At 40.2% G+C, this 27,875-nt stretch overlaps 1 protein-coding gene and 1 pseudogene across 4 annotated transcripts in view; one reads left to right on the top strand and one right to left on the bottom strand.

The window, feature by feature from the left end:
• The window catches only part of ACACA (acetyl-CoA carboxylase alpha), a 235,849-nt gene that overhangs the window by 23,765 nt on the left and 184,209 nt on the right, over window positions 1–27,875 (top strand). For all 3 annotated transcript variants that reach the window (XM_081219599.1, XM_081219598.1, XM_081219597.1), the window contains exons 3-4: window positions 1,822–2,074; window positions 26,760–26,892. In XM_081219599.1, coding sequence (XP_081075725.1) covers window positions 1,848–2,074; window positions 26,760–26,892 — 360 coding nt within the window. In that variant the 5' untranslated portion in view covers window positions 1,822–1,847. The remainder of the gene's footprint in view (window positions 1–1,821; window positions 2,075–26,759; window positions 26,893–27,875) is intronic.
• Window positions 5,673–6,607, bottom strand: LOC308607529 (non-selective voltage-gated ion channel VDAC2-like; annotated as a pseudogene). The gene has a single exon. The product of its transcript is annotated as a non-selective voltage-gated ion channel VDAC2-like (transcript).

The following is a 27,875-nucleotide window of genomic DNA, read 5'->3' as shown; positions in this document are numbered from 1 at the left end:
AGCCCCGATTCTGGTTTTAAAAATGAAAGTTAGCCTAAGGAATCTCCAACTGGCTTTTAGGAAATGTCTATAGGTATTTTTAGCATTCCTGGCAATTTGTTATTACTGTTTCATTCTTCTAGCACAGTGGTTCTCAAATTTCAGAACTTGTTAAAATATAGATTACTGTGCCCCAACCTGTAGGTTCCAGTACAGTTCGCTAGTCTGCGGTAGAGCCCAGATGATGTGGTTGCTGTGGCTGCTGCTGTGGTCCGGCAACCACACTTTGCAAACCACTGCTCTAGGGTTTACAGATTCTGTTGTGTTTTTGTAAACGAATAAGCTCTGATTCATAAATTACACCGAAATAATGGTGCACGTGTCGTTTTTAACATATTTAATGATGATTCTCAAATATTTTAAAATCTTGATGTTTTATTATCTAATGTCAAAGAACACTACTGTTTACTTTTATACATCAAAGTGGTTTACAGCATATACAATTATTAATAATAAGTTTATTATTTATTTATAACCTTCTCTGAGGGCACTTCAATATCAGGACTGTGAATCATTACTCTGAATTAAAATCGTTGGTCAGGCTACAAGCTGTTTAACACTACTTTGATGTGTAGTTTTGACTTTTAAATAGCATTTTTGAAATGACAGAATAAATATTGTTTCATTTAGTTTGGGTTTTTATTGTTGTTGTGAGCTTTGAACTATGTTTTGGTCTTTGTTAATTAGTTTGCTAGTGGTTGACAACATCTAATCCTGACTAGTAAGGCCCTGTATCTAGAAAACTTGTACTTAATTGAGATAACACCTCCATAATTTTAATTATAGATTTTAAATTTGATAGTAGATTCACTTTCTCCCTATCAATGTCAGCAATCAGCATATTAGAGTCCAAAACAGACATTTTGGGGTGAATTTTTTTGTCTTAGGTTTTTAAAAGATAATTCATTAATTAATTAGGTTAAGCCAGGTCTTAGTTGTGGCCCATGGGCTCCTTAGTTGTGGCATGCAACCTCTTAGTTGTGGCATGTGTGTGGGATCTAATTCCCTGACCAGGGATCGAACCTGTGCCCCCTGCACTGGGAGCACGGAGTCTTAACCACTGCGCCACCAGCAAAATCCCTGGGGTGAATTTTTAACAGATGTGATTTAAGAAAAAACTCATGAGGAGAAGTAAAGATTTTTTTTAATTAAAAAATACTCATCTGGAGTTTGTTTTAAAGCAAGCTGTGTATGTGTGTAGTATATGTATACACACATTTAGTTTGCCTTATATATGTATGTACATATGTAAATGTACTTCATGTGTGTATATTTATATGTATATACACTTATGTAAAATTCATAGCCTCTCATAGTATAGTGTTTGGAACCAGATGATAGTTATGTAAACACCAAGTTTCAAATGACCACCGCTCTCCCCAAACCCTTACCCTGCATTCTCCCCAATACTAACAACTGAAATCACAGTATCATAACCAGCAGCTTTCACCTACTACAGAGATTTCTCCACTGATCATTATTATCTCTTGGACTTCACCAAATTGATAGATATTGGGAATGGCTTATAGTTTTTAGAGAGAACGTTCTTTGAGGAAAAGGGAACTGATTTGAATTGTTTAGGCATAGTTCCCATGATCTGGGTTTTCTTTTCTTTTAGAAAGCAAAGGCCTTGAAAAAGAATAGCCAAGTAAACTAGTTCTCAAACTCTGCCTTGCTTCCCAGTGCCAGCTGTGGCGTACTAGGTCTAACCTGTGACTTTCCTCAGATACAGGTTATTAACCATAACCTGCTTTTCTCACTTACCCTTCATCTTCTCCATAGCTCTGAGAGATCATTTTGAAGGAATAATGGATGAACCTTCTTCCTTGGCCAAACCTGTGGAGCTCAACCAGCACTCCCGTTTCATAATTGGTTCCGTGTCTGAAGATAACTCAGAGGATGAGATTAGCAACCTGGTGAAGCTGGACCTACTGGAGGAGAAGGAGGGCTCTCTGTCACCAGCCTCTGTCTGCTCAGATACGCTCTCTGACTTGGGGATCTCTAGCCTACAGGATGGCTTGGCCTTACACATGAGGTAAGTCAGAGAAGTTTAATGTTTTACTTATTTAATCTGTCCTGTTGGTTTCATTGATCTTGTTCTGAAAAGAGCAAGAATAATTTGAGCCAAGATTTTTTCACCTTTTTCTGTATCATTGGACTTTTTTTTTTTATTGGATTTTTTGATAAGTGGGAAATGATGTATTTTGCCTGGAGTGCAGGTTTTGAAAGTGTCTTTCCCTAAATGTTTCTCTAAACTTTCTCCCGTTACTCCCACATGCTAGGTCTTTTAGTGAGACCTAGCAAGTAAGAGTGAGGAATTTCAGTCTCCGTACTACTTTGACTAACACTGTTATAACTGTCTGATGATTGATAGGACTTTTGCAGGGGTGGGCAAATTTGTAGTAATCTTTCTTTGAACTGCTTTATCATGTCAGAAAGTTATATTCTAATTCTGGCAGGGCCAGTCTTTATTGAGGAACAAGGGGTTGTTGTAGAGCTTTCCTTTTTCTCTAGAAACACGATTCTCTACATGTAATTGAGAATGTCAGTAAATAGTAACACTAGATTATTCTTATTTATTGATGTTTGATTGTACAACCAGTGTGTGAACTTTTGGTCATTTGCTTTGCATTTCTTGGATTGAAAAGTCTGAATTAGTGGTTCTTGGTTTTTACTGTACATCAGAATCGCGTGGGGGACCTTAAGAAATGAGCCCCATCCCCAGAAATTCTGATTCAGGTGATACTGGCCTGGCTTGGAGCTGGAGCATTTTTTTTTAAAGCTATTTGAGTGAGTCTAATATACAGCCAGGGTTGAGATTATTGGTTAGCCTAGATAAACATAAATTAGGGTGACTATTGCTGCTGTTATTATCTTGGTGCTTCTATAATTAATGGATCATAAAATAATTCAGCTCCTTTTTATACACTCAAGATATAGATTCTGTAGTAAAATCCTGTACTGGGTCTGGCTGAATGCGACTGTCCTGCCTTATGGTTATCCCTGGGGATTTGGGGTCCTTGCTTCTGAAACATGAAGCAGTGAGTGTCAGTCGTCACCCCTGTTTGGCTACGTGGAGGTTGAAAGAAAAGAGTTAAGCAAGTTAATTATGTTTTACTTTTCCTAGAACTGCAATGAACCAGTGAGATAATTTAGCCTAATGCCTTTTATTTAAGAAGATGAGAAAACTGAGGTCTAAAGAGGGAAAATAACTTGCCTAAAGGTAAATAGCTAGAAGACTGGAATTCAAAGTTAGATGCCCGGATTCCACTGAAGTAACTTTTCTCCCCTATTTCCTTGACCATACAAGTGTTTTAATTATATAACTAGTGCAGACAAAGTTGGGTTTTAGGAGTTAGTGAATAAAGTATTATATCTAATCTCTGGGCTAAAAAGAGGAATAGAAGTCAGTATTTAGTAGCAGGGAAAAGAGGTCAGGTTTTTATCTTTATGTAAACATTTTTTCTTACTTAATAGTTCACTTAATGGTTGACCTGAAGGCTAATACTGGGGGCAGTATCCCTGAGGTCATTTGTAAATGAGTGGGGGTTGTGACTGGTGGGATTACTTGCATTGAGAAGGCCGGGGACCAAAGATTCTAAACCTTCTGCAATGTACTGGATAATCACACACAACGGAGAATTGTTCTCACAATGTCATGGTGCCCCTGTTGAGAAAGACTGGGTGAAATCTAAATCCTTAAAGCCACACAGCACTTGAGAAATTTGTCCAATTTGAGGCCAAGTGAAGCAGAATATCCATTCATTGGATTAGGAAATTGTGAGTTTGGCAATGGTGAGATAAATACTATTATAAGAAATTCAGCTGATGATATTACAAGGCAGTTTATAGTTGCCAAATCATTCCCAAAGTTGATGGCTCTTATTGCAAAGTCTATGGGGTCAGTGGTATGAGCACTTGAGAATTTCTTTGCATGCACTTCTGTTGCAAAACTCATGCCTGTAGCTTGTGGAGGAACCACAGATTGAAGTGTGATCAGCAGCCTGGGAAGGAGACAGTGCCAGTTTCTACTTGCTTCTCAGATAGCTAATATTCCAAAATAGAACAAAGGTTCTCCATTGATTCATTTCTTTTTTTTTTAAACTTAAATCACTTTTTTTTTTTTTTGGCTGCATTGGGTCTTCGTTGTTGCGCACGGGCTTACTCTAGTTGTGGCGAGCAGGGGCTACTGTTCATTGTGGTGCACGGGCTTCTCATTGTGGTGGCTTCTCTTGTTGTGGAGCACGGGCTCTAGGCCCCTGGGCTTCAGTAGTTGCAGCACATGGGCTCAGTAGTTGTGGCTTGCAGGCTCTAGAGCGTAGGCTCAGTAGTTGTGGTGCACAGGCTTGTTGCTCTGCGGCATGTGGGATCTTCCCAGACCTGGGATTGAACCTGTGTCCCCTGCATTGGCAGGTGGATTCTTAACCACTGCATCACCAGGGAAGTCCCCATTGATTCATTTATTAAGTCACTTGTGGATATGATGTCCTTGGGGGGTAATTTAAATTTTCCAAATTCATTTTATATATTAGAAAGGACTGTTCTGACATTTGCCACCAATTAAGTAGGTGACCACAGACAATTCATGTTACCTCTTTGGACTCATATTCCTCATCTGTGAAAATGATGATATTGATTCAGATACTCCTTTTCGCCCTTTGAACCCAAAGTAAATAGAGACTGGCTGAGTTTAGGATTAGCTCCCAGAATGAATGGTCTTAATCCTTCACAGGTGATACAGATTAAAGAGGCAGGTACATTCTCAAAAGATGCTCACTGGAGGTCATCTAAAACCAAGTGAAGTAATTGCCATAATATAGGATGAGAGTGGGCCCCTCTCTCAAGTTAGGGCTTTGTTTTAGGTGCTAAATGAGAAGTCTAGTGGGTGTGATGGGTGAATAGGCAGAAAAAGAAAATAGACTTTTCCAGAGTTGGAGATGACTTGCATCACATGTTTTCTAGAGTGCCAGGGTAAGATTGGATTAATCACTCTCTAAGCTTTATGACCCAGACATTTGAAAATAATACCCAAGAAAGTAGTTGTAGCTTGGTGGGAATATATAAGCATCATTGTAGATGACTGTGCTTTGGCTTTTTTCATGGGCCTCTCACTGCTGTGGCCTCTCCCGTTGCAGAGCACAGGCTCCGGACGCGCAGGCTCAGCGGCCATGGCTCACGGGCCCAGCCGCTCCGCGGCATGTGGGATCTTCCCGGACTGGGGCACGAACCTGTGTCCCCTGCATTGGCAGGCGGATTCTCAACCACTGCGCCACCAGGGGAGCCCTGGCTTTTTATTTTTAGAGAAGATCAGCTAGGGTTTGTGACCTGTATATCAGCTAGGTTGATATGTTTCTGAACCTTACTATTATTATTTTTTTTTCAGTTTTCATGAAGGTCTATTTCATTATTGGTGGGTAGCGCATTTAACAGTTAAATACATTTAAATAATGTGTAAGTGACTGCACGACTGCAACATTGGTCACTAGGTAGATAACCAATTCAACTAGAAACCAGCTAACAAGTAACTCTCTAAATATTTAAAATACAGCTCTTATTTAGATCATCCTTTGTTTTGATCACCTTCTGGGAGGCAGGGAAAGCCAGCTGGTCACACTGGAAATATATAAGGACAAATCTTCTGATATCCATTCCCAGAGGTTTCGTTCAGCTGGATTAAGCCTCCAACTCCAGGGCAAGCTCAAGCTTGTGGCCTCCAGCATTAATGCTCTTCCCATCTACCAGAGCAGACAGTGTAAGCTTCACACCAGGCCTCAGAGTCTGAGTGTAGCACACACTCCAATTAAACTAGAGTTGTTGACTTTTGCAGAAATGGAAGCAGTGGGATCCAACTGATATTTAGCTGCAATGCCAAAGCTAATGCAGTTGGTTCCTGCAGTGCCAAAGCTACTGCAGTTGGTTCCAAGCAGGGTTTACTGAAGTGTCAAGATCTTCACATACTTTCTGATAAATTGACCCTCCAAATTCTGTCCCATCATTGATGTTAGTGTGTAGCTGGAAGTCCCCAGTCCTGTAGCCCACTGCAAAATTATTCCTTGTCAGCTTTGATTTGGCATTGTCAAAGGTCATCTGGTGCCCAGCAAGCCAGCCCTCATAACCAAAGACCGCTGAACTGTGGAATGCAGGTCCAGCAAAATCAAAGCCAACATCACAACCAAGGTTTATACACTCCCTCTTGTAAGAAGACTTGATTTTACCTCTTTTCTTTCCCGTGTTTGGTGAAAAGGTGGTATCGTATGTCAGTTTCAAACCTTGACAAATCTGGTCTTCAATAGCGATTTCTGTTCCCAGAGTGTTATCAGTGTTCCACTTTTCTGTGAAAGTCAGACCATACTCACACCATTTATATTTGGTCTCCAAGGTCCCAGTAACTTTACCAGTGTCTGTGTTAGATTAACCAGATGTTGAGAATTCCACCCCACTGCATGACTTTGTTTTCACATCTAGTTTCACCAGCACCAAACCAAATCCTTTGTTGAAAATATCTCTGGCAGCTTTGCCAAGGTCATCACGTGATGGAGGAATACACATTGGCCTCGGGCAGTTCTGTCGGTAGACCTGGGAAAAGGTGACTGGTGGTCTCCTGGGGGTAGGGGGCTGAGGCAGCTCGCTCAGGGTCGGGCTGCAGCTGCCAAGGTTGGAGGGCGAAGTTCATTATTAATATTTAATTGAACATTTGAGGAGAAAAACCATTAAAGACTGAATGTAAGCATCTCAATTTTGATACCTAATGCATGATTTGGTGGCATATAATAGAGCCATCTAGTTGTATGGATATTGACATTTTCTCTGCTCCTTGTGGGATGCCGCTTGAGGTCAGATTGTTCTGCATACTTACAATGCTGTGCAAGTCCAGATTACCCCACACTATCACACTATCAAACAAACAAAGATAGTAATCAGTTTTGTCCACTAGCATGCCGATTTCCTGGTTGAAGTCCAGTGGGAGACAGGTTAGCCTCACAGTTGGATCTCTTACCTCTTAAGGTACTGTGATTTCTTTAAATCTTTTTGATACTATAATTCATGTATTTGAAACTCCATCTCAATTTTCTCGTAAACTTCTTAAAAAATGTATACTCAAAATATCTAAGGGCCAACATTTTATGCTTAGCAAGCATGTTTGGTTAATGACTTCATTTGAGAACAATCTGTAAATGCTGGGGTGTGTGTGTGTGTGTGTGTGTGTGTGTGTGTGTGTATCTCAAGCCTAAGATGTCCTGTAGCTGGGGTTTAAGACAGTAGTTGCTGCTGTGGAAGGAGAGAGTCATTCAGTTCACTCAGGAAGGGCTCCTTGAAGGTGAGTTATATTCCTATCTCCTTTATGGTCTAGAAAAAAAAGTACTTTACCAATATCTTAGAAAATTTAGAGTTCACATATGAGATTTTCTATAACGTGTTTGACTCTTCAGAAGAATCTAACTAGAGAGTTTTGATGCTATTTTCTAATTAGAAATAATCTTTAAAGTTTCTCCAGTGACGCCAGTCATGGAATGCAGATAGGTAATATACCGAATTTGGGATCAGCTCCTAGATACCGTACTTCACAGTCATATTAAAAATTTCATATAAGGGCTTCCCTGGTGGCACAGTGGTTGAGAGTCCGCCTGCTGATGCAGGGGACACGAGTTCGTGCCCCGGTCTGGGAGGATCCCACGTTCCGCGGAGCGGCTAGGCCCGTGAGCTATGGCCGCTGAGCCTGCGCGTCTGGAGCCTGTGCTCTGCAACGGGAGAGGCCACAACAGTGAGAGGCCCGCGTACCGCAAAAAAAAAAAAAAAAAAAAAATTTCATATAGAGCTGTACCGAGCTTCATCCATAAGAAATAAGGTGATTCTAACCTTAGTTAGAATCTGAGAGAATCTGGGAGTGGCTCTCAGCTTCCATTCCCATTGACTGGGTCAAGAGGGAAGTTATAGGGGACAAGAATAGTAAGAGAGAGAGAGCTGACCTATTCCTGCTACATCCTATCCTATTTTTCACATTGTCTGTATGAATTAGCAGTCCTGTTTTCTCAGTGACTAATTAGAACAATAATAGTGATGATTGGTAACATTATCAAGTGCTTTACTATATGCCAAACTCTCTGATGTGCTTTATGTGGAGTGTCACACTTAATCTCCACCGCAGCAAACCCACGAGGCAAGTAATATACTCTTATTACCCATGATTTATGGATGGGGAATTTATGGATAGGGAATTACCCAGTCAGAGCACATACTGTCAGCCACTACACTAAAACAAGAACCCTGGGTGTAATAGATAGGTTGTGTTCTCTTTGAGCAATTTTTCTCTAATTAAACGTCAGCCTTATTTAAAAGGGACAGAAGTTAGAAAAAATATATATATATTTTTAGAATTTTTTTTTGATGTGGACATTTTTTTTTTAAGTCTTTATTGAATTTGTTACAATATTGCTTCTGTTTTATGTTTTGGTTTTTTGGCCGTGAAGCATGTGAGCTCTTAGCTCCTGGACCAGGGATTGAACCTGTACCCCCTGCACTGGAAGGCAAAGTCTTAACCACTGGACTGCCAGGGAGGTCCCTGAAAATATACTTTTACATAATGCTTTATTAAAGAAGCAGTAAGGAAAATTAAAAACAAAATACTAGAAAGCAAACATAAAGCCTTGTATATCCACCACCCAAAGATAACTCCTGCTAATTCCCTATGGTATAGTCTTCTGGATCCTTTTCTGTGCATAGGTGCATATGCATTTCTTGCTACTGAGATGAGATCATCCTGTATACATTGTTTTACAGTCTCTTTTTTGTCAAAAATTTCCACTTTTATATTTCAGTAAATTTTCATCTCATCTAATATGTACACCATATTCAAGTTTCTCCAGTTGACTCTAAAATCCTGGTTCATCCAAACTGGTATCAAATCCAGGACCATACGTTGTATATTATATCCCTTAAATTTCTTAATCTACCGTTACCCTCTTTTTTTTTTGGTGACAGTGACTCGTTGAAAAGGAAGGTAGCAAATCATGAAAGTATATGGCTACTAGTGATAGTTCGGTGGTATGGAGATAAATGGAAGGAAAAATAAAGGATAATTTACCATTCCACACTTTTTATTGTTATAGCATGTGTAGCACAACAATTTGGTGTTGCACTAATGATGATATTTTAGTGGATTTTACAATCATAATGAAAGTGACCATTATAAAATATGGTATGATTTGACCAAAAGCTATGAAGAACAAGAGCTTTCTAGTTTTAGCTGTATATATTTGTGTTTGACCTGGAAAGAAACAAGGATTCTCTTTATTTTTTAGTCTCTCACTTTTAAACTCCTGAGTCTGAAGTGATTTCATTTAAATCTGGTGATGGAGGTGAAAATAAATAGCTGCAAAAGCCCTTGGAAAAGTAAAATGTGCCATACTGGTATAATATATTATTTATTATGGAGGAGTCCATTTGTGAGGTAAATTTTCATCTTAGGGCTTTGGGAATTTAGATCCGAAAGGCTTTTGATTACAGCAAACATTTACTGTCAACATTATAATTTATATGTTGAGAATAACCATTATTGAGAGGGCAGGAAGCTTCGTTTCCCCTTCCTATCTTTTGGCTCATCTCTCTTGAGCTGTAACATGGGGAATAAGGCTCTAGTTTTGAGTTTATATTATGGCTTTGCTTGCAGATGGGCCTGTGAGAGTGTTCTTATGTTTGGCTTTCTTAGGATTTCCCATTTAGCTTCCCTGAGCTTCCCCCCTTCCCCCAGCAGCTCTCTGAACTCTTTACTCTCAATACTCCTTCCTTGATATTCTGAGGTTCCCAGTTGCCATGGTACCTCAGAAGTGGAGTAGACAGAGAAGGTCATTATGAGATCTGCAACGTGGTACTTTTTTGCTGAGGGCAATAGTTTCCTGTCTCTATCTCCCACTCATTCCTTCTTTCCATTCAGAAAACAGGAGCCGTCTCTGTCTGTGTGTGTATTATAGTCTCCAGAGTTTATTCTACAAACATAGCTAATTGTAGGCATGAAATTACAAATGTTCTAATGTTCAGGACAGTTGCTTGAAAGTGTTTATTCCTTTTAGTACTTCTAGTGTAATGCATACATTTTCCCCCTGTTTTTCCTGTTAATATGATTTTAAAAGTGAAGTTTGCTTTTACTACTTAAATTTTTAAAAATTATGAGATGTACGCTTATTAGAGAAAATTTGGAAATCCAAAAAGTATAAAGAAAGAAATAAAAAACAATCCAGGATATGATCATCCAGCAATAACTGCTGTTAATATTTGATATGTTTCCTTTCAATGTTTTTTACCCCTTAAGGATAAATTTCATTAAAAAGTATATACATAGGTGATGTTGTAATGAATACACAGCTCTGTTTCCTGCTTTTTTTCCCCGCATAACAATATTTTCTCATGTCCTTAAAAATCTTTCATAGGGGGCTTCCCTGGTGGCGCAGTGGTTGAGAGTCCGCCTGCCGATGCAGGGGACACGGGTTCGTGCCCCAGTCCGGGAAGATCCCACATGCCGCGGAGCGGCTAGGCCCGTGAGCCATGGCCGCTGAGCCTGTGCGTCCGGAGCCTGTGCTCCGCAACGGGAGAGGCCACAACAGTGAGAGGCCTGCGTACTGCAAAAAAAAAAAAAAAAAAAAATCTTTCATAGGGCTTCCCTGGTGGCGCAGTGGTTGAGAGTCCGCCTGCCGATGCAGGGGACACGGGTTCGTGCCCCGGTCCGGGAGGATCCCACATGCCGCGGAGCGGCTGGGCCCGTGAGCCATGGCCACTGGCCCTGCGCGTCCGGAGCCTGTGCTCCGCAATGGGAGAGGCCACAACAGTGAGAGGCACGCGTTCTGGAAAAAAAAAAAAAAATCTTTCATAAACGTGACTTTTTCAGAGTGCTAAAGTAGGGTTATGCTTGTTTCTAACCTACTATGGGCTCTTTGGTTTCTGAGGCAGTTTATTACTCCTTGATGATCTACTTTCTATTTTCCAAAAAAATTTTTGATATCTATAATCTGTTGGGCGTCTCCTCTTCCATTCTCTTTGTCCTTATATCTTTATACCTCTTTTACTATTTTATTGTCATTTTTGTGATTTTGGTAGGGAACAGTAATAAACAAATGCTCACACTTTCAACTGGTAGTCCCATTCACTTCTTAGTCTAGTGCAGTTGGGTTTCTGCATTTACCATTTCTTGTAGCTACTCTTAGAAAACTCACTGGTGACCTCCTAATGGCCCCAGTCAACAGTGTTGGCTTTTCTCTCGCTGTTGAAACTACTCCCTATGTTTTACGAACATAATTTCCCAATTCTCTTTTCTGATCCTTCCCTCTTAGGTGCTTGAATAGGCTTGTTTTTTTGTTTTTATTTATTTATTTATTCATTCATTCTTGGCTGCGTTGGGTCTTTGTTGCTGTACATGGGCTTTCTCTAGTTGCGGTAAGCAGGGGCTCCTCTTCGTTGCGGTCCGCGGGCTTCTCATTTGCAGTGGCTTCTCTTGTTGTGGAGTACAGGCTCTAGGCACGCAGGCTTCAGTTGTTGTGGCGTGTGGGCTCAGTAGTTGTGGCTCGTGGGCTCTAGAGCACAGGCTTAGTAGTTGTGGTGCTCGGGCTTAGTTGCTCTGCGGCATGTAGGATCTTCCTGGACCAGGGCTCAAATCCATGTCCCCTGCATTGGCAGGAGGATTTTTAACCTCTGCGCCACCAGGGAAGCCCTACATATTCTTGTCGATGCTGTCCCCCAGTAATTCTTGAATTCGTCCCCTTCTTTCCATTGTTACTGCCATTGCCCTTGCTCTTATTTCTTATTTGGATTATGGCAATAGTATTTTAGCGCTTCTCCAGTCTCTTTCCCCCTACAGTATAAGCGCCACATGGCCATTGTCATCTCTCTAAGGTAAACTGATCATCTCACAGCACTATTCAGTGGGTCCCCATTATCCATAGGATATTTTAGTGTCTAGCCAAACACTGTGCCAGGGTCCTCATGTTCTTTCTTTCTTTTTTTTTTTTTAAATTATTTTAAAATTTTATTTATTTATTTTTGGCTGTGTTGGGTATTCGTTGCTGCATGAGGGCTTTCTCTAGCTGTGGTCAACGGGGGCTACTCTTCGTTGTGGTGTGTAGGCTTCTTATTGTGGTGGCTTCTCTTGTTGCGGAGCACGGTCTATAGGCACGCGGCTTCAGTAGTTGTGGCACACGGGCTCAGTAGTTGTGGCTCGTGGGCTCTAGAGCACAAGCTCAGTAGTTGTGGAGCACAGGCTTAGTTGTTCTGCGGCATGTGGGATCTTCCCGGACCAGGGCTTGAACCCGTTCCTGGGCATTGGCAGGTGGATTCTTAACCACTGCACCACCAGGGAAGTCCGCTAATGTTATTTCTAATACTCACAACAGCTGTAATCATTATGATGGGCTTAATGAGATCTGTAAGGGGCCCACTAATGTCTCAGAGATGTTTGAACTGGGTTTTGAAGGATGAACAGAAAACAGACAAGACAAGCTAACAGAGATAGGTGTGTGTGTAGTGGGAAGGGTAGAGATGGTGAGGTTGACAACATGTGTAAAGGTGCCAGACTATGGAAACATCCAGCATGTTCAGGCAGTTGTAAGATATGGAGTATCACTGGAATGTAAGGGGGACAGGGTAGTTAGAGCAGTGGAAGAAGAGGCTGGTGAGATAAAGGTCAGATGGTTAAGGATCTTGTATGTCATACTAATGTTGCAGGAAGACGGACCCCTGCCAGGGCCCGAGAGTGGCCTCTTGTCTAACACTCGGAAGTGAATTGTCCGAGGAGACACATGTGCTGACAAAGCAAGAGACTTTATTGGGAAGGGGTGCCCAGGCGGAGAGCAGGAGGGTGAGGGAACCCGGGAGATCTGCTCTGCCACGTGGCTCGCAGTCTCGGGTTTTATGGTAACTGGGTTAGTTTCCAGTTGTCTCTGGCCAATCACTCTGACTCAGGGTCCTTCCTGGTAGTGTGGGCATCACTCAGCCAAGATGGATTCCAGCGAGAAGGATTCTGGGAGGCTGGTAGGACATACGGACTGGCGTCTCCTCTCTCCTTTTGACCTTTCCCAAATTCTTCCAGTTGTCGGTAGCTTGTTAGTTCTGCGTTCCTTACCAGGACCTCCTGTTGCAAGTGGCTACTATCTTGCCTGGTCAGGGTGGGCGGTTTCAGTCAGTGGTTCCCCTAACACTTAAGACATACATAAGATGGAAGACATGGGGACTTCCCTGGTGGCACAGTGGTTAAGAATCCACCTGCCAATGCAGGGGACACGGGTTCGAGCCCTGGTCCGGGAAGATCCCACATGCCATGGAGCAGCTAAGCCTGTGCGCCACAACTACTGAGCCTGAGAGCCACAACTACTGAAGCCCGTGCACCTGGAGCCCATGCTCCACAACAAGAGAAGCCACCACAATGAGAAGCCCGTGCACCACAATGAAGAGTAGCCCCCGCTCGCCGCAACTAGAGAAAGCCCTCGCACAGCAACAAAGACCCAATGCAGCCAAAAATAAATAAATTTATTTAAAAAAAAAAAGATGGAAAGCAGTATTTAGGTTTGGCTGTACAACAGAATCATCTGCAGAGCTTTAAAGAAATATGGATTCCTGAGCCCTGTCTCAGACTGATTAAATTACAGTCTCTGGTCATTTCTGCTACTCTCCAGGTGAGTCTGATCTGAAACCTGAGCTGAGAACCACTTTTTCAGAGTTTAGAGCAATGCCTGGCACATAGTATATGCTTAATAAATGTTTATTGCATTGAAATTAAAGTTGTGCAAGTAGATTTGATCACTGTGAGGAAGAGTATATAGGTAGAAGGGAAATGTATCTTAAGGAAGTGTCTACCTTCGGATGGAAGGAGGGGGAAAAAGGAGACAGGAAATGATCGGTGAGGTAGGAGAACCAAGAAAACCAGAGGAAAGGTTATTTTAAGGTAGAAGATGTGACATGAAGTGGTGAATAGAGATGAAAGACCAAGAAAAAGCACTGGAGTTAGGGGTAGGAGAAGCCTGAGGTGAACAGCTTTAAGTAGATGGCAAGAGATAAAGTAGTGAACAAGTGGTGAAAGAACAGGAATTTCAACAGTTCACCTCTTAAGAAGTTGATGGCAAGGAAGAAAATACAATAGTTACTTAAAGGCATAACAGGGTCTGCTCACTTGCTGCCTCTCCCACCCCTCTCCTCCCCCTCCCCCTCCCACTACTCCCCCCACCCCTCTTTCTTTCTCCTCCCCCAAGCTCTCTCAGGTTTTCTTATTGGAATGCCCTTCTCCTGACTGTTGAAATTCCTTTCATACTTTGGGGTCCTCACGTTTTAAGGTCCTTCTCAAATGCTGGCTGTGCTGTGAAGTTCTTCTTGTTCTTTCTCCCATTTTGTGGTTCTCTTCTGGAAATTTGGCCTCTTCCATTTTTTTCCACAACAACAGTTTCATTCTTTTCCATTGTCCTTAAACCAGCAGTCTCCCTTTCTGCTAGTCCCTGCCTCTTCTAGACACACTTTCAGTTCATAACTTTGCCTCATATTTCATGGAGAACATAGAAACTATCAGGCCAGAAATTCTTCCTCCCAACACTTAATTTCAAGCTTACTTGTGTCTGTACTCATATCCTTATCTTTGTCATTGATTTTTACTTTAATCCATTGTATTCAGAGGATATACTCTATGTAATTTCAAATTTTTGAAATTTGTTTATACTTTATGGCTTAGCATATGGTCTACTTTGGTAAAGTTTTTTTTGTTTGTTTTGTTTTGTTTTTGTTTTTTGGATTTTTTTTTTTTTGTCTGCGCCGTGTGGCTTGCAGGATCTTAGTTCCCCAACCAGGGATCGAACCTGAGCCCTCAGCAGTGAAAACACTGAGTCCTAACCACTGGACTACCAGGGAATTCTCTGGTAAAGTTTTATAAACACTTGCAAAGAATGTGTATTTTGTAGTTGTTGGTTATAAAATTCTATACATGTCAGTTGAGTTTTTCAATTGTGTTGTTTTTCTGTATTCTTGATGTTTTTTGCCTAATTGTTCTCAGTTGCTGAAAGAGGAATATTAATTAATCTCACTGTCAGAATCCTGAATCCTATAAATCAATGAGAAAAAGATATTTCAATGTCTTTTGAAGACATTTCAACCCAATAGAAATATAAGGAAAAGACTTGAACTTCACAAAAGAAGATGCCTGGATGGCAAATAAGCTTATCAAAATAAGCAGTTTAATATCATTGATCATCAGGGATTTGCAGATTAAAAATCACAATGAATTAATTGCCATCCCAACCAAAAAGGCCAAAATTAAAAGGCTGACAATGTCAAGTGTTAGCAAGGGCGTACGACACATGGAAGTCCCATACATAGCTAACAGGAATAAACGTAGGCACAACCACTTTAGAAAACTATTTGGGCAGTATCTTTTACAGCCGTAAACATACATATACTCTGTCAACAAGCAAGTCCTTTCCTTGCTATTTACCTGAAAGAAATGAGTGCATTTGTCCACCAAAAACCAAGTTCAAGTATAGTCAAAATTCATAAAAAACAGAACGTCCACCAATAGAATAAATAAATCATGCAGTAGTCACACAATGGAATACTACATGCAATGAAAATGAACAGACTACTGCTATGCCACAGCATGGATGAATTTCATGGACATAATATTGATCAAATACATACAGTACGGCACTATACATATGAAGTTCAAAAACAGGCAGAACTGATTGATGGTGATAGAGTTCAGAATAGTGTTTACATTGGGGAAGATAATGACTGGAAAGGAAGCACACTGGAGCCTTCTGAGACTGTGGAAATAATCAGTATCTTAATGGAGTGGTTGGTTATGTGCATATGTAAAATTAATTGAGTGTATAATTAAGACTTTGCACTTTATTGTATGAAGTTACATCTCAAAAAGTAGATAAAACAGGCAGGACTTCCAGCTATAACTTAGTGAGGAGATGAACAAATCCTTAATCCCAAAAAGCAACTACAAAGCTTGACAAAACCATTTCAGCCTTAAAATCAACTATAAGGCATACAACAGTCTGAGAGAAGTTTATATTTGAAAAACTGCTGTAATTCAATAAGAACAGTAGGAGTCTGTGGTGTTCTTGTCAGGACTTTTCCCATTCCCTTCCCTCAGCTTGGTTGGCATGGAGGTTTTGCCACTGTGGGTATGCCATAAGGGCATACTGATGCTGCAGTTGAAGGGAGCATACTCCTCTTGGGTAGTGGATGATACCCATGCTCCCCAGTGACATTGTCAGAAGAAGTGACCATCTGGCAGGGGATGAGAGAGGTGGGCCAACCGCTCTACTAGCCTGAGGTGTGTTTGTGGTTGGGGTGAGCATATTGCTGGTTGAGCCTGCGTGCGTGCACAGAGTGGACATGACAGGGCTCAGCAGAAAATTAAAGCCAGGACATACTTGAAAATGTCCTGAACTTTGAATGTTGTACTCTGCCTTACACACAGACACATGAACGGAGTACAGAAGTCTTACTGGTCTCAGGTGTTTGGGTATAACCCCTGCCTAATCACTGGCTGACATTTAAGTTTTGCAGACATAGAGGTAACCCCTTAGAAAGGAGGTTGAAACATAAAAGCACATGATAAGAAGAAATTGAGCTGAGGCATCAGTGATTGTACACTTTGGGGGAGAGCGATTTCACAGATTTAGCCCAGGCAAATTATAAAGCCAAGAAAGAAAGACAAACAAGCAAACATTAGTAACGACAACAATCTTCATGGGTAAAAGAAATCAGAGTTGCTACAATAAATTATTTAATATGTTAAGTTTTCAACAAAAAAATCATGAGACGTGAAAAGAAATAGGAAAGTTAGCCCATATTTAGGAAAAAAGTCAATATAGACTGTCTCTGAGTGTCTAGTTGCTGGATTAGCAGACAGAGTCTTCAAATCAGGTATCATAAATGTATTCAAAGAACCAAAAGAAAGCATGTTTAAAGAAGTTTTTAAAAGTATGACAACAGTGAATCAATAAATAATATTCTCAGTAAGGAGAGAGAAATTAAAAAGAAGCAAATGTCACCAAAGAGGATATACAGATGGCAATTAAAGATGTGAAGAGATGTTTAAAATCACTAGCTATTAGGGAAGTGCAAATGAAGACAGTAGTATTACTATACAACTGTCAGAGTGCCTAAAATAAAAACTAGTGACAACACCAAATGTTTGCAAGAATGTGGAGTAATTGGAAAACTTGTACATAGTTGGTGGGAATGTAAATGATACAGCCAGTCTGGAAAATAATTTGGAAATTTCTTATAAAACTAAATATTTACCATATGTTCCAACAATTCCCTTCCTAGTTACATACCCACAAGAAATGAAAGCATATGTTCACATAAAAACTTGTACATGAATATCCACAGCAACATTATTCATAATAACTACAAAGTGGAAACAACCCAATATCCATCGACTGATAAATGGATAAACAAAATGTGGTATGGCCATACAGTGGAAAATTATTTGGCCATAAAGAGAAATGAAGTATGGATACATGCTACAACATTGAAAACATTATGCTAAGTGAAAGAAGCCACATATGATATCATTCCATTTATATGAAATATCTAGAATAGGCAAATCTATAAAGACAGAAAGTAGATTAGTCATTGCCTAGGACTGGGGAGGGGTTTGGGGGAAATAGGGAGTGTCTGCTACTGAGTACAGGGTTTCTTTTGCGGGTAATGAAAATGTTCTAAAATTGATTGTGACAATGGTTCACAACCATGTGAATATAATAAAAACCATTGAATTATATACTTTAAATGGCTGAAATATATGGTATGTGAACTATATCTCAATAAAGTTGTTAAGGATTTTAAAATGAGATTAGCAAGGTCACAGGCTATAGGATCCATATACAAAAATTAGTTGTATTTCTGCATACTAGCTAGCAATGAACAAGCAAAAAATTAAATTAAAATAATTTAATTCACCATGGCATTGAAAATAATAAAATGCTTAGGAATAAATTCAACAAAAAAAGTGTAAGACTTGTACATTAAAAATTATATTACTGGGACTTCCCTGGTGGTCCAGTGGTTAAGAATCCGTCTTGCAATGCAGCAGATGCTGGTTTGATCCCTGGTCGGGGAACTAAGATCCCACATGCCACGGGGCAACTAAGCCTGGGCGCCGCAACTACAGAGCCCACGCGCCACAACTAGAGAGAAGCCTGCACACTACAGTGAAGCAAAAAGGCCGTGCACTGCAACTAAGACCCAATGCAGCCAAAAAATAAAAATAGAAATAAATTATATTACATTGCTGAGAGAAATTGAAGAAACTTAAAGTCTAAATACAGGCATGTCTTGTTTTATTGCACTCGCTTTATTGCACTTCACAGATAATTGCATTTTACAAATTGAAGGTTTGTGGCAACCCTGCATTGTCAGGTGATAGGTAGCATTTTTTAGCAATAAAATCTTTTAAAATTAAGGTATGTACATTTTTTGGTAGACATAATGCTATTATTGAACACTTGGTAGACTATAGTATAGAGTAAACATAACTTTTCCATGCATTGGGAAACCAAAAAATTCATGTGACTTGCTTTATTGCAATATTCACTTTATTGTGGTGGTGAATTGTGGAACCGAACCTGCAATATCTATGAGGTATGCCTGTAAATGGAGAGACAGTCCATGTTTGGGAATTGGAAAACTCAATATTGTCAAAATGGTGATTTTCCCTAAATTGATCTTTAAATTCACAGTCCATGTCAAAATCCTAGGAGGATTTGTTTTTTCTTTCTAGAATTTGCCAAACTCATCCTAAAATTTACATGGAAACCCAAAGGACCTAGAATAGACAAAACAATTACGGAAAAGGAAAGCAAAGTTGGAAGACTTACACTACCTGATTTCAAAAACTGACTGTAAAGCCCCAGTTATCAAGGCTGTGTGGCATTGTTACAGGGATAGGCATATAGATCAGTGAATCAGAATTAGGAGTCCACAGCTAAATCTATTTATATATATGGTCAGTTGATTTTCAAAAGAGGTACATCCTTGATTCAAGATTTCTTTGGTTGGAAAAGCCCCATTGTAAAACAGTCTCTCACGGTGCGTGCTGCAGTGTAACTCAGACCGCCTTGCAGTCAGGCTAGCTAATGCATCACAGTCTGCCGGATAAACTGCTACGTCATCCTCGGTGCTTGGCATGTTACAATGTTGGGATCAGTGTGGGCTTCTAGTTGGATTTTGTGCCAGGTACGTGTCTACTTTGGACACTCTCTTTTCATGTTAGATTAAGATGAGGATGCTTTGAATTTGGAGGAATGAATGTGGCTTTTTCTTTCTTTTGTTCTAATATTACAGGAGGATTGGGAGCAGCATCCATAAAAGATTAGAAACACTAGCTTTGTTTTGGATCTGGGTGTGCTGTGTTAGTGTTTGGTTGTTTTAGAAAGATCCCTTTGGTGAAAAGGAAGCACAAACTTGATTACTGAGAGTGACTCTTTAGTATATTTTCTGATATAATCAAGTGCAAAATAGCCTGCTTTATTCTATATGCAATGCTTTGCTTTTTGAATGTTGAACTTATATAACAAAGGCAGAGAGTGATTCTCTTTTGGGAACTGCCTACATCTGGCAGTTAGATGTGTGTAAAATTGAGCTGCTTCTACATCTGTGGTCACTGGAATTGTTCTGAACAAAGGCTTCAGTGCTCTGTGTTTTGAGACATGTTACCCTGAAGAGACATAAAGATAGGAGGACTCCTCTGCATCAGCTTCTTTAAAGGAGGAAGCAAACTTGACTGACTTTATCAGACGTTAGCGTAGTATGGAAGGAATGATGCAGAGTGGTACAGGCCAGAAACCAATCCAGGACTTCCATTTTTTATTATGGCTAATGGTCATATTGAGCGAGTGTCCTGACTGAGTCTTTTCACCTTGGGTCACCTGAATGTCCTAAGCAATAAAATCTAAGATCAAGGTTTGTCTTAATCATTTATCTTCTATTTGATTTTTCATCTTTCATCTGTGTTCCAGGTCATTTGTGTACTTCTGTTTTGGAGGATTTTCCTGGAAGTTTAATAGGTTCTCAGCATAGTTGGCATTAGATAAGAATTAACCATTTGTATTCAACATTTTGGTGAGAAAGAATTTTTCTATGGTGCATGAATCAGGTTAGATATGACTCTGGTGGATTATACCATTCCTAAGGACTTATCTCAGGAAATTGTGATTCTGTAGATTCTAGCTGTTGCAGTCTTTTCTGCCATTATAAGGGCGCAATATCCTGAGCAATATCTACTTAATTAAAAGCTAAAACAGGACTATGTTACTGTATAACATTCAGCCACCATTTATTTATTTAAGTGATTTGTCCATCTGTGGCAAATTTGCTTGCATAGCAATCGATGTGTCCCAGTAGTTTTTTAGGCAGGGTTTTTCTTCCCTGCTTAAACTGGGTTAGACCTCTGTGTCTAAAATATTTTTCTGGGCCCCTTTTCCTTTCAGGGATTTTATCCACATCTTCTCCTTATCCCATTTGTACCAGCTCCAGTCTTATTCTCAAATTTTAGTGAATAAAGTCTTAGATTTTGTTGTTTTTTAAAAAGGTGTGTGTGTGTGTGTGTGTGTGTGTGTACACCACTACTCTGGCCTGAGAATTAGAGTTGTGACTTCCACATTATTCAAAGTTCCTCAGTAGTGGCATGTTTCGTCCTTTTGACTGGCTTTCTTTCTCTCCTGACCTGCTCTCCCCACTCTTGGAGTCTGAAAATCAGTATTATTTGTTTTGATTGGATCTCAGAAATTACCTACTTAGGCTGTGCTGTCCTCCTCCCTCTGGATTTCCTGACCCCATTACTTTCTTGGCATAGTTGTCCCTGTAAACTTTGTCTTCTTTTTGCCCTGGGCCCTCCCTGTCATGTGCTCCTGGCAGCCTGGAGGGGCCGTGGAGCTTTTCTCTGGTGACTGTCAGAAGAAAGTGACCGTTGTTGAAACACGTTTGCTGCGGCTAAGGCAGAGCTGCTGAGATCTACTTTCTAGTTATACAAGCTTTTATATTTCTCCCCCTCTCCTCTCGGTCCCCTTGGGAAATCAACTAATTCTGTGTGTGGGCCCAGTGTAGGGAGAAAATGCAAACAGGAGGGGAAGTATGGAAATTGGGGACAAAGTACACAAAAAGACTGTAGCTTGAGGCCATCAGGAATACTCTACTCTGACTGAAGCAGGGCCAAGAAGTAGGCACAGTATGTCTTGTCCTCCTGGGTTTTAAGCACCTGCAGCAGGAGGACAAACTCCGGCTTGTGTTTACAAGGCCGACATCTGAAGAAAAAGCCTCCATTCCTTTGCCATCTTGATATGGAGGGTTCTGCGGAGGAAAATAAGGAGATGAGATATTACATGCTTCGAAGGTAAGTTTTAGAGTGCCGTATCTGGGCAATATATATATACCTTTAAAAAACAGTAAGACATTGACAGCTAAGCCCTGGAATTTATGGGCAATCTGATTTGATGATTTTCTTGTGTCTGTAGGAAACTTTTTTTTTTTTAAGGAAATGAATGAAAATGCTCCTATTTGCTCCTAGATTTCTAAACCTTTATTTTACACTCAGAATTTGAACCAAAGATACCCGAGACCATGTGTGACATTGTAGCTGCGTTGAAAACAAGCACCCGTGCACAGACCTTGCTGTGTGCTGGTCTTTCGTTAAGGAATCTCACTTAGTCTGTGCCAGAATTGCTCGCTGTTCTTGGCTGGTTTTTCAAGAGTGAAGTCTCTTCATGTATTTTGAAGGAAAATATCAATTCTGTGTGGTAGGTAGCATCCTGTTGAAGGTAGTTTTGCAGAAAACTTTTTTAGACTCTGTCTCTTGGACCAGGAAAGGTGGCTGCTGTCATTGTCCTGGCGTGTGGCAGCCAGACTGGAGGTGTTCAGAGTGCCAAGCTCTCCTATCCCGAATCTTTCTTCTTCCTGCTGTTAGAACGCACTCTGAGGAGGAAATGAGTCAGGCCTTCTCCACAACTCTTGCAGGTCTGTGCCTCTCCAGCAGAGGGTCTACATAAAAGACCTGAATGATTTGCTGGATGGCAGTCATTAAGGGTCGCTTGCTTGTTTTTGCAATCTGGAGTTTTTATTTTGATAAAAATTACCCGAAAATTAAATAGACTCTGGAAAATATAGAAACAAATGAAAAACACTGATTTGGCAAAATGTGTCTTTAAAACAGTCATCCTTTCCTTTTCCTTTTTACTTGACCTCTTCCACCCTTTGGGGGGTAAACCAAGCAAATCTTCCACTGAGAGTCAAATAAGTAAAAAGCAACTGGTATATTTTACATATACATATTATATATTGTTTTATATATAATATATACTTATATATTTTGTATATTTTAATATATATACAATAAAATGATTTATGTATGTATAAATATAATAAATATATATAACTTTGGTTTATTATTTTATATATGTAAAACAAACATATATACAAACAGAATACACACACACATCTATATGTTAATTACACACACATACACAGTTTTATTTTGTTTTTCTGTGGTTAAATACAATAGGTGATCTGTCCATTTTTTTCAAGGAGACATCCCTCCTGGAGCAGTCTGTCCTCCAGTTTGAACAATCATCTAGAGAATTCCCTTCTCTTCTGTGTTGGATCCTCTATTTCTTGCATTCCTTGTCTTCCTTTTTCTTGGTTTACTTCATCTTTTGGGAAGACAACATTCTCTGGTAGCTTCCTGAGAAAAGCTAGGTGAGAGGTAAAGATTTTGAGATCTTTTCTATCTTTCCACTTGATCCTCTTGTTTTTAGCATGGTGCCTAACTTCTGAACATGGCTATATGAAGGATCCCATCTTTTTTTTTTTTAATCTTTTTTAAAATAAATTTATTTATTTATTTTTGGCTGCATTGGGTCTTTGTTGTTGCACGCAGGCAGGCTTTCTCTCGTTGCAGTGAGAGGGGGCTACTCTTTGTTGCGGTGCGCGGGCTTCTCATTGCAGTGGCTTCTCTTGTGGAGCACGAGCTCTAGGCGTGTGGGCTTCAGTAGTTGTGGCACGCAGGCTCAGTAGTTGTGGCTCACAGGTTCTAGAGCACAGGCTTAGTAGTTGTGGCACATAGGCTTAGTTGCTCTGCAGCATGTGGGATCTTCCCAGACCAGGGATCGAACCTGTGTCCCCTGCATTGGCAGGCGGATTCTTAACCACTGGGCTACCAGGGAAGTCGTCATCCCATCATTAAAAGTAAGGTATATTTCTGTTTTTCTCCCCTCTTTGATTACAAGTGACCCTCAGGGCATTCCTTTGTTTTCTCTAAACTATTGATTAAACCGTATGACCAATCCCTTCCCCACCTTAATTTTATCCGTAAAGATTTTGCTTCCCTTTTTGTCTTATACTCAGGCATCTCCTTATTTATCCTAGGTTTATATCTTCTCTGTCTGCCTCTCCCTGAGAAACTGAAAGTTGATCTCTAGGGAGTATGTGTGTGTGTGTGTTTAATCTCAGGTGTATAGAATTATATAACCATGATTTTTGGCTCAAGACACACTCATTCGTCCATGTGTAACCCACTATTATTTATTTATTTGGTTACTTATTTAGTAATTTTAAAAATAGTGTAAAAAAGAATTTGAAAACCCACCACTTAAAGGTTGATCCTTGGCCGTCACCCACATCTTTCTAACCATATGGTCTCTCCTCCATAAACCTTCTCCCTGCTTTCCCCACCCAGGTAGTCATTTCCCTTAATCACATGTTCATCACATTATTTTGTTTCTCTGTTTACATAGTTTTTTGTATCTATATGTATGTCTTAAAAGTATGTATATTTTAGTTTTTAACTTTATGATCTGTTTTTAATTTTATAATCTATATATAATATTTGGGAGCTTCTTATATATTAATCATATATCTATACACTCGACTAAGGCCTCCTATTATTTCTAATAATTTGCGGAATCTTTTGTTTTCTATGTAAATTACATCATTCACAAATAAATATAATTTAACTTCCTGCTTGGCAGTCCTCAGGTCTCTAATTTACTTATTAATTTTTTTATTTTATTGCACTTGCTAGGAAATCTAACAGTTTTATATTTATGGATTTTCTAAAATTAAACCATCCTTGCTTACCTGGGACAAACTCAAGTTGGTTGTGGAGTAACATATTTTTTAACTAATATTTTGCTCACCCTTGACCCAACACCTATTTATTTATTTATTTTTTGCGGTACGCGGGCCTCTCACTGTTGTGGCCTCTCCCATTGCGGAGCACAGGCTCCGGACGCACAGGCTCAGCAGCCATGGCCCACAGGCCCAGCCGCTCCGCGGCATGTGGGATCTTCCCGGACTGGGGCACGAACCCGCGTCCCCTGCATCGGCAGGCGGACTCTCAACCACTGCGCCACCTGGGAAGCCCCCAACACCTATTTAGAATATCATCTTTAGGAATTTTGCAACTGTGGTCATGAGTAAAGCGGCCCTGGACTTCCCTTTCATGTAACATCTTTGTCTGGTTCTGGTATCAGTATTACTCTAACTGGGGAGTTTTACTTCTTTTCTACTGTCTGGAAGTTTGGTAGGCTACGATCCTTGAAAGTTCAGTAGAACTTGTCTTTTAAAACCATCTGGGGCTTCCCTGGTGGCGCAGTTATTAAGAATCCACCTGCCAACGCAGGAGACACGGGTTCGAGCCCTGGTCTGGGAAGATCCCACATGCCACGGAGCAGCTAAGCCCATGCACCACAACTACTGAGCCTGTGCTCTAGAGCCTTCGAACCACAGCTACTGAAGCCCACGGGCCTAGAGCCCATGCTCCGCAACAAGAGAAGCCACCGCAATGAGAAGCCTGCGCACCCCAACTGAGTAAACCCCGTTCGCCGCAACTAGAGAAAGCCCGCACACAGCAACAAAGACCCAACGCAGCCAAAAATAAATAAATAAGTAAATAAGTAAGTAAGTAAATAAATAAATAAAATAAAAATAAAACCATCTGGACCTGATATTTCTTTGTGGGAAGATTTTAATCATACTCTTATTTTGAAGAGAGAAATTACTTGAGTGCAAGGTTAGAGTGTAGGAGAAAGGAAGAAAAGATAGAAATAGAAGAAAGCAGCTGTCTGTTAAATAGTGTATAAAGGATTTTATTTACTATATCCATGATCTCATTTAGTCCTCAAAACACCTTTTCAGAAGGTCTATCAGTGCTACGAGTCAAGGTCCAGTCAGGGAAAGAGAAACTGCATTAGGTATTATAAACAAAAGACATTCAATTGTGAGAATTGGTTACTTGGGTGTTAGAAGAATAAAAGAACAAAAAAGACATGCTGAGGTAACCCAAGGTTAATATCTGCAAGAAGCAGCTACCACCCCTAGGGAAGAGGTAGTATTCCCAGAACCTACAAGCTTGGAGAGGGCCCAAGGTGCTTGGAGAGGGGCTGGTGCTTGGACCTCTGGGAGTAAGCTTTGAGTAGCTGGTGCTTAGATCCCTGCGGAGGAGGCCTGGTCTGACAGGTGATTGATAGACCCAGGCCGGGTAGCCCTGAGGATGAGTGAGCATGGCAGGGCTGGTACTCTGACAGCCACGGAGCCACAGCCCACTGCTCCTGGTCCTTCTGAGGGAATGCATCACGGCTATTCCTGGGAATGCTGAAAGATGCTAGAGACTGGAATTAACTCTGTTTTCCTGTGGAGCAATGCTGATAATAGCTGGAAAATAAGAAGAAAATCCCTTTCTCTCTCTCTCTCTCTCTCTCTCTCTCTCTTTTTTTTTCTTAAACCCTTCTGCCTTCCTATTGGCGGAATCAAACAAGTTTGCATGGTGTTAAGCCCTGTTGTCATAGAGCAGAGCATAGAAGGGTGGGCTTAGAGCTGAGAGAGACAATAGCTAAAAACCTAGAACAGTGAATACCATACATATTTACAAAGAGACAAGTGAAGCTTAGCAAGTTTAAGTTATTCGGTGAAGACCTGGAATTTAAAGCAGGCCTGTGCTGTTTCCACCACTATCTAATCTAAAACACCATTGATTGTTAGAGGCACTATTATTGAATGTACCACTGAGAAAAAAAATTCTGCCAATTAAATAAAGCACACCATCAGTTGTAAGATACATACCAATTTCAGAGATTTTAAAAAGCTAAAAAAAAAAAGTGTTATCTTAAGGTCAATGAAATATGGTTTATAAATAAATTGCCTTGTAAATGCCTTGTAAATAAATTGTTTTTGGAGTTGTTGATTTTGAAACGTCTATGGAATATCCAAGTAAAACATTTAGTAGGCAGTTAAAAATGTGGAGTTACAGCTCATAAGAAAAATGGAGGTTAGAGATACAGAGGTGAAGGTCATCTGTGTGTCAGAATCATAATCCAGAAACAGGTTTGCTAACTGTTGCGGGTTGTTTTTTTAAGTTTTAACAGTCACTCTGAGTCTATTATTTATACCATCTCATTTTAGTCTGTTCTTTGCCTATCTCTTTAGGATGGCATCTGTTGGTAAACCTTAATATTGTCTTTTATTATTCAGGAACACTTATTTTTTTCTTAAATTTCCACAAGCAAAGATCATTTTCTTTTCTCTCTTCTATATAAAAACTATGTGGTCTGCCACCATGCAGTCTTCACAAGGGTGCAATTGGAAGTGCTCTTATAAGTCTGATAGTGAAAAGCACGTCTCCAGGGGAGATAGATGATGTGAAGACATCTTATCTGTAGACTTTCATGATTTCTCTGTTTTTACAGGTCCAGCATGTCTGGTTTGCACCTAGTAAAGCAAGGTCGAGACCGAAAGAAAATAGACTCACAGCGAGATTTCACTGTAGCTTCTCCAGCAGAATTTGTTACTCGTTTTGGTGGGAATAAAGTGATTGAGAAGGTAAGTTATAACCTGCTAAATTATTTTTTCAAGAGTACATAGATTTAATACCTAGATTTGTTGTCTAGATTTGCTCAAAACCGATATTTAAATTGAATTTCTGAGACTGCAGAATTATCCTTTCTGCCTCCCTAGCATCCTATTAAGTAATTTCACTATTTTCTGTAATATGTATTTGCCACTGACAATTTAGTCATAACTAAGTAAGAAGATGAAGCAGCACCCATAAAGTGCTTTTAGAAAGATCTTGTGGTGTTTATGGGGTTGAGTTGCACTGATCTGAGAGGGTATGAGAAATTGATGAGCTTGTGGGGTGGTGGTGAGGAGGTAACATGTCATAACACTGGGTTTAGAGCTAAGGGAGTGGAGAGAGTTTCAGAACAGAAGGCTTCAACAAGTTTGATACAGTGTAACCTACTGGGTTCCGCCAGGAATTTGAGATGTTTAGAGGGAATATACCACATGATATACTTAAAGAGATTACAGGTGGTTTGACATGTTGTGAGTTAATCTGTGTCACTTTTATCTAAACCATATTGGAGCTGAGAGAATGACTCGGTTGAAATAGCTTGCAGTGATTAAAAGATTAAAGGATGGGGACCTATATTCTCTGTCCTAAAAGTGTTGCTTTAGTGGTGCACTCCTGTTAGTCTTCCAATGAGTAGAGATTATGTGTCTCCCAACCTACGTTATCCTCAGGGTGATGATTGCAAGACAGGCAAGGAGGTGAAAGGTTTGTTTAACAGAGAAGTCTCAGGATCATTGATCCTTCTACTCTTTTTCTTGTGACCGTTCTTTCTGGGGCAGTCTGTACAATTCTAAGGCATTTGGATTCAGCATTCTGGAGAGAGGTGGTGGTTAGTGTAGGCGTTCTTATACATGTTCAGGATTCTGTGCCTTGTTTCACTACAACAGAGAATAGTGCATGACACTACACTGTTGAATCTTCCTCCAGCCTTATTTATATACATCTTCCCCCTGAC

The sequence above is a fragment of the Mesoplodon bidens genome (assembly GCF_964165515.1).
Source record: "Mesoplodon bidens genome assembly, chromosome: 19".
Lineage (NCBI taxonomy): Eukaryota > Metazoa > Chordata > Mammalia > Artiodactyla > Ziphiidae > Mesoplodon > Mesoplodon bidens.
This window is presented reverse-complemented; position numbering and strand designations above follow the sequence as displayed.